Here is a 9556-nt window from a genome sequence, read left to right as displayed (position 1 = left end):
GAGAGAGAGAGAGAGAAGGTGAGAAAGCAAACCACCAGGTCCAGGATTTGAACCGTGGTCAGCCATGTGGGAGCATCCAGCACCTTAACCACCACACCACCCACTGGTCCCATGGCAGCCATTACTTCTACAGTTAATAGCACTGTCACCAGCAGGGCCTCCCGAGCCCTCCTCCTCCCTCACCCCTCAGTCCTGGGGACTCTTCCTTACCAATGTCTATCTCTTGGAGGGTGTACCAGGGACTGAGCCCCCACCCCACTTTTAGCCTCTCCAGCTCCAGCTTTCCATCCTCCCTGACTCAGGCCTGTCCTCTCCACAGCCACCAGGGGGCGCTCTCTAATGAAGCACCAGAGCTTCCAGGGCAGCTCCTCCATCAACTTCTAGCACAGGCGGTCCCAGCCAACCCACTCCCCCTTCACCACCATGCCAGGTCCCCCACATCCACCCACTCACATGCACTCCTTGTTTGGCTCATTCTATACAAACATGTGTACTCATGTATGCACATATACAAACATACACACACAGCCTTCTAATTTTCTTTTTTCTTTTTTTTTTAGAGAGATTTTTGCTATAAGGGAGTGTGTGCTCACCAGAAAGACGGAAACAGAGACAGAAAGTGAGAAATCACTCCCCCCAGCCCCAGGGGGGAATGGCCATGCCACAATCCCTTCTCCCAGGATCTTGGGCATGTACATACACGTGCCCAGCTGAGTTTAAGCCACCAGGTCCGGAACTTGAACCGTGGTCGACTACATGGGAATCCAGCGACATAGCCATTACACCAACTGCTGGTCCCACCTTCTAGTTTTCTATCTATGAACCAGAAAGGGGGCCCTCATCAGACACTGACTGCCAGCATCTTGATCTTGGACTTCCCAGCCTCCAGAACTGTGAGGGACATCTCTGCTGCTCTAAACCAGACAGCCTGTGGTGTTCTGTTACATCAGCACGCATGGACTAAGACAGCACCTGGCTTCCTCCATCTTGCCAGCTTGGCCCAGTGAGAACTAGTGGTGCCTCTTCTGGGTCCCTCCTTGCTGACCTCAATTCCAAACTCAGCCTCCTGGAGGAGCAGACTCATGCCTGCACCTGTGTCACCCCTCAGTAGGGTCTTCTATCACACACACTCCCTTTCTCTCTCTTTCTCTGCCCAAAGGAGAAAGAAAACAGGAGTGCTGACCGAGGCCCATGGCACATGGAGGCTGTGGATTTCCCAAGGTGCTGTTCCCAGCCTCAAGAGGCAGCTGCAGCAGCAAAACAAACCCCCTCACCTAGCACCTGAGGGCTGGCTTCTTCCACTGGCCAGCCTTCAGAGAAAATGTCAAGTCCTGCAGGGCTCAGGGTAGGGAGCAGGAGAGGACAAGCTGAACGTCCTACAGAAGTCCTAAGGTTCTGACACCCACCGCCCACAGCGATGCCCCATCACAGGCAGTCATAAAAGGATCTGTTGGGAATCAGCAGTTAGCGTAATGGCTATGTCACTGGACTCCCATATAGTCAACTGCAGTTCGCACCCGGACCTGGTGGCTTGAAACTCACGCCGGGCGCGTGTGCATGCGTGCCCATCCCCTCCGGGGGGTGATTTCTCACTTTCTGTCTCTATGTCTCTCTGTCTGTCTAAGAGCACACACGCCCTATAGCGAAAAAAACCTCTCCAAAAAAAAAAAAAAAGGATCTGTTAGGCTTCACAGCCAGGAAGCAGCCAGAGTGCAGAGAGCCACAGGGCTTACCCATGGCCTGGGTGTTGGTCAGGGCAGGGATGGAACAAACCCAGGGCTATCTGGCACCCACGTATCAGCTCTTCACCATCACCATAAACTGCCATCCCATGTGGGCATAGAAAGCTTCTGATCAGAACTGAGCCACCAGTGGGCTCCTAAGATGTAACCTATGGGGGCCAGCAGGTGGTGTGGAAGTTAAGGCACTGGACTTCCACATGGCTGACTGTGGTTGGAGTCCTGGACCTGGCGGCTTGCTTTCTTGCTTTGCGTCTCTCTTTTACTGTCTCTGGTCAAATGAAAAAACAGTAATAATAATGATAAAATTAAATAAAATAATTTTTAAGAACCATTTTTAAATTTTACTTATTATTATTATTTTTTAATTTGCTATAGGGCACACACACCAGAGAGAGAGAAAGACAGACACAGAGAGAGAATGAGAAAGCAAGCCACCAGGTCTGGGATTCTATGTGGGAGTCTAACGCCTTAACTACCACGCCACCTGCTGACCCCAATAAAAATAATTATTTAAAAAAATAATAACACCAGGGCCCGCAGATGGTATGGTGGCTAAGGGTGCTAGATTCTCACATGGTCAACTGTGACTCAAGTCCCAGATCTGGAGGCTTACTTTCTCACTTTCTCTCTCTCTCTGTCCCTCTCTGGTCAAATTTAAATGAATAAATAAATAAAGTTAAATAAAATAATACTTTAACAAACAAACAAACAAACAAACTTTTAAAAAATGTTTAGAAGATGTAGCCTATGAGGGCCCAGGGCTGACGAGGGATTCTGGAATGGCGGGGGCCGTGGTAAGGGGGAGGTGGTACTCTGTCCGCTGGCTTGCAGTTCACCTCTGATGAGCTCCCATCCCTCATCGCAGAGGCCAGAACCAAGTATAGCCTCAAGGAGTCCCATCCAGGCCTGATAGGGCTGAAACTTCCAGAAACTCCCAAGGTCAGGTGACCAAGAGAAAGAAAGACTCTGGGGCCTGGGCTCATGCAAATGCCTTTCCTGATCCAACCCTGGTACAGCTCCCTCAGGGTCCAGAATCTTCTGTGGACTGCAGCCCAAGATGGGTGAGGCTCTTACCCCATTCTGACTGTTACAGTGCCGGGTGCTGATGATGGCTCCCGCCTCCTCGATCATTTTCAGGATGGTTCCTCCATGCACGTTGCCAGCCACGTTGGCGTCATCTGGCCGCATAATCCTAGGACAGAGGACAGAGAAGCTGCAGGATGAGGCTTGGACAGGATGCCACTTGTTCCAAGGGAAGCTGTTCCCAAAGGGCTCGATGCTCCCAGGGGAAGGGAAAAGAACTTCCTGCTCATTTGGGCTCTTCCTCCTAGGCAGTGCCTCATTAGGGCAGGAGCTACTGGGCACCCCACGGAAGGGGCTCTATGGTCCTATTTCCATGGATCAGAGGGAGGACGACTTTCTGACCCTAGAGCCACAGGCACCAGCCTGCCCACGAGACCTCTGCCCTGACCAGGAAGGGCAACATTGCAGGGCCTAGAGACGGCCGCTCAGCTGAGGGGCTCCCAGCGCAACATCCCTACTGGTTCCCGGCTAGCATATGCCAAGCTCCCCAAAAGCCAACTGAAATGCGTGAGCACAGAACACAGACTGTGACCCGAGGCAAAGTCCTGGGACCCTCAGCCCCACTCAGAGGTACCGGGCGACTGCACAGGTGTACTTGTTATGAGAACTACAAAAAACAAGCCACAGCTTTAAGACCTCAGGGCCCCCTAGCAGATGAGTGCTAGCTCCCGACTGACTGCACACCAGCATGGCTAGCTCCTCAGGGACTCCCTGAGGGATCCCCACCTTACTTTCTCAAAGCGAAAATCCTTCATCCTTGCTGGCAGCCAGCAGTGCGGAAGCTCCACGAAATCTCTGAAATCGCAACAAGCTGGTGTGGCGTGCCTACCATGGGAACCCCAGCAGAGCCTGGCACCTTCCCAGACAACCGCTTGGTTCATGGAATTGCATCCACAGGCCTCAGGCCTGAAGACAGGTGGCAGGCAGCAGGCACACACCTGTGGTTCTAGCACGTACTGTGGCTCGCCCCCCTGCTCAGCTCAGGCCCTGCTGTCCAGCGTGGGGCCTCAAGACCAGCCCCCCTCTGGGTCTGGCGTCTCTTTCAGCTCCTTTAGCAGCTCCAAGGCTGAGCAAGTCACACTTAGACCATTTCTGGCTCTGGCTCTTACTAGCTGGGTGACCTGGGCAAGCTGCCAAAACTCTCATTTCTCTATTTCCTTCCCTATGAAATAGGCGTAATAATAATCCCACCTTATTTGACTGTGGAGAAGGCTAAATTACATGAGATAAGTGAACCCCAGATAACAATCACTCAGCGACAATGCCTGGCACATGATAGGTAACCAATAGTACTTTTCTCTCTTCTGTAAGTGTCAGGTTGTCGGGAAAGCCATGATGTAGTTTTCTGGTTTTCTATGCAGAAGTGCATCATGACTTTCCCAACAGCCCAGTATTTAGGGAACATGGTTGGAAGCGCCAAGAAAGACAGCGATGCCATTTCCTAGAAAAAACAAACACTGGCATCCTCAAGTGCCTGACAGCTGTCTGCACCTGCCCTTCTCCGCTCCGCCAACATCACCCCTTCGCCTGGGTGAAATTCAGCTACAAGAACCAGGGCCCACACTGACCTACTGGCTCCTGCCCCAGCATCGGACAGGACCATGGTTCCCCACGGGGCAGCTCACTACAGCCCACAGTGACCACAGGAGCAGCTGGTGTGATGTGACCTGCACAAAGCACGAACGACGCTTCATTTGGCCTCTCAAACATGCATCTAAAACTATTTCAGTGGGGATCCAGCAGGTGGTGAGGTGGTTAAGGGCGCTAGACTTCCACATGGCCAACTATGGTTCAAGTCCCCTACCTGGCGGCTTACTTTGCTTTCTCATTTTCTTTTCTTTTTTTTTCTCTCTCTCTCTCTCTCTCTCACTCTGTCCTGCTCTGGTCAAGTTAAATAAATAAATAAAGTTAAATAAAATAATTCTTTAAAAAATATAAAACAATTTCAGTGGACGCCGATACAGCAGTTCACACAACACTCTGCTCTGCAGGCTGACCTACAGGGAAGGTTCCAGGCTTGCATCCAGAGACCCCCTCCTCAAGCATGTCAGGCACATGTGTGTCTGTGATCATGAGCTGGCTGAAGCGAGGGTGAGCAGTGGCGTCAGGGTCCTGCTGGGGATGCCTGTCTCTGTATCTCTCTGTCTCTTTCTCTCTCTCTCATAGAGAAAATAAACTTTAAATACATAATTTAGGGGCCAGCAGATGGCATAGTGGTTACGTCACTGGACTCCCACATAGTCAACTGTAGATCAAGTCCCAGACCTGGTAGCTTGAAACTCACACCAGACATGTGTGCATGCGTGTCCAAGATCCCAGAAAGAGGATAAGAGAGGGGATTATGGCATGGTCATCCCCTGGGGGGTGATTTCTCGCTTTCCCTCTGTCTCTGTCTATCTCACCTCAGGGAGCGCAAGCACCCTAAGGCAAAAACCTCTAAGAAATATATAAATTATATGTGTGTGTGTGTCTATGTTTGCATATATAATTTAATGGGTTTTTAAAAACATTTCTTTCTTTCTTTATTTGTTGTTATTTTTGGGCAGCTGGGTCTGGGACTTGAACTGCGTCAGTCATGTGAGAGTCCAGCACCTCAACCACCGCCGCCCCACTGGCCAGGTCCAATTTAATGTTTGTTTGTTCCGTTTTTTAAAATGCTTACGCTCACCGGAGACAGAAAGAAAGGAAACGTGAGAAAGCATCCTCCCGACAGGGACGGCCATGCTGTAATCACTTCTGCTCCATTTCCCCTCTCAGGATTTTGAGCACGCACACATGTGCCCAGCATGTGTTTTCAGACACTGGGTCCAGGACTTAACCGTGCAGTCAGCCATGCAGGATCCAGCGGTGTTAACTACCTCTCCCGGCTAGCCCATAATTTAAAAACTGAGCTTACACTATGAAGTTTTAAGTTTGAGTTAAGAGGTGGCCAATTGTAAATCGCATTGACCTCTTTCCTTGGGAAGGGCCTTCCACGCACTGGCTGCATGCAGTGAGTGGACGGTGCATTTCACGTGGGGCCTGTCCTCCTGCCAGTATAGGAGAAGGCTGTGGCAAGGGCAGGGAAGAGCCAGCCCAGCTCTGGGTTCCAGAGAGCTGAGGAAACATCAGTCCAGCCTTTCCTAGAAGAGACAGATCCTGCTTCTGGGCCAGCCAGATTGACCTCTGTAAGCCTCGCCTTGCCGATGTGTAAAGAGGAGCTGAACACGCCAGGCTGGCCCACAGTGACACAGCAAGGCCAGAGAGGAAGCACAGACAACCGCAGGGCGGAGGAGGAAGTACATCCGGCTGGCAAAGAGGAAGGGAAAGATAAGGAGGTAGCCTTTGAGATCGGAGGCTGGGGACAGTGCAGCAGGGCCTGGAGCCACCGTGCAGCCCTGAGGGTTTACTGAGGGACCGGCTGCCCACCCCAAAGATCCTGCACCATCACATCCTGTGTTCACCCCAAGGATCCCCCACTTGGCACTGTCCCAGTGGGGTAAATGCCAGGAACGCCAGACTGCATGCTGGCCAGTTCCCACCCAGCCTGGTCACCTTCCCTCTGTACCCTGGGTCCAGCACCAAGGGCCATCCAACTCCCAGGCCAACTGGCCACCAAGGAACACAGCCATATTCTCAGTCCTTGCACAAACCACTTCCCCTAAGGACCTTATTCCTGCCTGAAAATCTGCTGTCACCTCCAAAGCAACAAACCCAAGGCCAACTCACTCACTTCTTCCCTTGGCCCCCAAATCTTCCCTCACCCCAGGGCCAAGCTGCTGCTTCCAGCATTTGTCCTCCATTCTTCTCCCTTCTTCCCTCCCTGCTTTCTTCTTTCTTTCCAAAAGGCTCAAGAACTGCTGGGCGAGGCCAAGCAGAGCCTCTAGGTCCCCTAATTGCCCAGGCACTGTCAGAACCCTTCCTCCTCGGCTCGCTTTCCCAGACCCGTTCCTTACCCCCACCGCCGGTTAAGGCCAAGTACGTCTATTTCAGGCCAGGGCCGTGAAACGCTTTCATCTCCAGGCAGGCAGGTGTGTGAGAAACGAGAGGAACCAGGAGAATACACAGCCCCTTGCGCAAGATTCTGTTCTCCCGTATTTAAGACAAACACGGGCAGGCTAAGTGTTCCATGTTTCTCTTTACATTAAAAGAGAGAAAAAGAAATCGCAGCAGAGCCGGCACAACGCCAGGGAGGTCACAGGGCAGTGAACCTCGGGACGCTGAAGTACATGTGGGTTGGAGGGAATGGCAGCTCCTCTGCTAGCTGTGTGGCCTGCAGGGATATGAACCCAGGACGCCAAAGCCTCTGGATTGCCCAGAAGAACTGGAGACCCAGAGTCCCAGTATCTGAAAAGCAGTGCCTAACTGAAACTCAGCCTGCTCAGCAGAGCAGATGGATAGCACAGGCCTGACCGGGTCCTGGGTGACTGTATGAGAGTCTGGCCCACTGTCTCCCCCTCTTCTGTACACTCCCTGCCCATGACATTATGCACTTTCCCCTCCCTGGACCCCAGAAACTTCAGGGAAATGTGCAAGTCAGCCTAGGAGAGGCCTCACCACGTGGCTGAGCCCTGAGCCTCCTCCTGAGGCCCTCCACTCCCAGCTGAGCAGTGGCCAGGGTCTGCTGACTCCATGCCCAGAATGTCACTGACACCACAGCCCCTGCTCTTTAATTGTTCCAGCTGCTCCTGCCCCAGCTCGGGCCCACACTTGTCCAGCCGGCACAGAATGTACAGGCCAGTGTGGAGTGGACACTACCCCCACCCTCAGCCAGCATCCCTGCTGCAGTGGGGGGCTGGTCAATCACAAGGGTTCTGAGGCCCAGCAAACATGGGCCAAGGAGCCACCCCCACAGGGGCCGCCACCACCACCTGGTCTCTGGGAAAACTTCCAGAGGAAGTGACACACCTCAGCCAAGTCCTGGAGGGTGAGCTGGGGACAGAGGTCAAGGGAATGTTCCAAGGAGAAGGAGCATCTCTCGGGGGCCACCAGTGCAGGAGCACTCAGCATGTTCCGGAAACTGAAAACAAGCCCACAGAGCTGGCACATGGCCAGTCAGGGGGTGAGGAAAAGACAGGCTAGAGGACAGAAATGCAAGCTTGTCACGCAAGGAGGAGGAGCCTAGGGAGATGCGGAGCCGGGGAAGCACACTCAGGTCTGTTTGGAGGGCTCACTCTCGGCGTGGGAGCAGACAGTGGCTTCTACATTTGCCTCTCGCTTCCCAAGTCTTCCCCACTCCTGGAAGACCCTCCTCAGGTCCTCCTGAAGCCTTCCTACCTATGGAGTAAGGACTCAGCTCCCTAGTAAGGCATCTGAGGCCTCCAAGAATCCAGAATCTCCCTTGCCTTGCTGCCCTGCAGGGCTCCGAGACCCACTGGCCACACTGCTGCCACCCGGTCCCTCCCACTGCCTGGCCTGCCCCAGCAATATCTGACCCACCCTCTGGGAAGAAAAAGGGGCCATTCACAAACAAAGGAGCTTGAGTCAATACAACCTCAGAGGGTGGTCAGCCTCGATGCACAGCAGGGCCTGACCCAGCCATTTCACTGACAAGCATTTATCCTGCAGATACTGCCACACACGATTAAACCAAGTCTGTTCACAGTCACTTATAGCAAACTGTCTGTAACGTGGAAGGACTGGCCAGCTCCTCAGTGTCTACCACCAAGGGATGAGTGACATTAAATTATATTGACACACAGGAATATTGCTCAGCCTTGAGCCAGAGAGGGAACTGCTCAGAGATGCACTCTGACATGGGGGAAAAAAAAAAAAAAGGCAAGGCACGGAAGGAAGTGTGGGAAGCTGGAAGCTTCTGATGCCTCTGGAGAAGGGAACTGGGGACCAGGCAGAGGTTCAGCGAAGTACCTCTGTACCTTTGGACTTGAAACTGTCTCAATCTGTTCAAATAAATCAGTGGTCTTTAACAGCTCTCCAGGCACAGTTGAGAGCTCCCGTGGCCTCCCGTTGTCCCACATGACCTCCTGCAATCTCCTCGTGACCCTGGTAGGCTGGCCGGTGCTTGTCCCCACAACTACCCTGCAATAGCAAGCAGCTCTCGGGGCCAGCCGACCTGGCCACACAGGACTGGTGCCACTCCAGAAGAAAAGGTGAGCGCTAGTACCAGCAAAGAGGCCCTAGAGAGCCTGGAGGAGCCACTCAGGGTCCCCAGCCTCCAGCAGACACCCTGAGGGATCCCAGCCTAAGCCCCACCCTGTGAGTATATACCGGTTCAAACTGTGTCCCCCATGGGCAAGAAGGTGGTGTGGATCTCACATGGAGAACTGCACAATTTGAGTCCCACATCTGGAGGCTTGAAAAACATGTTGGGGGACGGGCCAGCACATGGAGTGGTGGTTAAGGCACTGGACACTCCCACATGGCTGAACACAGTTTGAGTCCTGGACCTGTGGCTTGCTTTCTCACTTTCCTTCTTTCTCTCTCTTTCTCGTCGAATTAAAATAAATGGCTAAATAAATAAAATTAAATAATCCCTAAAAAAAAAAAAAAGAAAAGAAAAATATGTTGGGTGCATGTATGCACGTGCTCAAAATCCCAAAAGGAAAACAGAGGAGAAGGGATTGTGACATGGCTGTCACCCCTCAGGGGGATGATTTCTCACTCTGTCTCTCCCTAGTGAGCACATGTGCCCTATAGCAAACTGGAAAGAAAGAAAGAAAGAAAGAAAGAAAGAAAGAAAGAAAGAAAGAAAGAAAGAAAGAAAGAAAGAAAGAAAGAAAGAAAGAAAGAAC

At 52.3% G+C, this 9556-nt stretch overlaps 1 protein-coding gene across 1 annotated transcript in view; it reads right to left on the bottom strand.

Annotated features, from left to right (window-relative positions):
• The window catches only part of ACOT7 (acyl-CoA thioesterase 7), a 139117-nt gene that overhangs the window by 101250 nt on the left and 28311 nt on the right, over positions 1-9556 (bottom strand). The window contains exon 2 of the mRNA XM_014586603.2: positions 2817-2934. Within this exon, the coding sequence (XP_014442089.2) occupies positions 2817-2934 (118 nt within the window). The remainder of the gene's footprint in view (positions 1-2816; positions 2935-9556) is intronic.

This window comes from Tupaia chinensis, unplaced genomic scaffold (assembly GCF_000334495.1).
Source record: "Tupaia chinensis unplaced genomic scaffold, TupChi_1.0 Scaffold000146_1, whole genome shotgun sequence".
NCBI classification, from domain to species: Eukaryota; Metazoa; Chordata; class Mammalia; order Scandentia; family Tupaiidae; genus Tupaia; species Tupaia belangeri.
The sequence above is the reverse complement of the archived record's forward strand: the minus strand, read 5'-3'. Positions and strand labels throughout refer to the sequence as shown.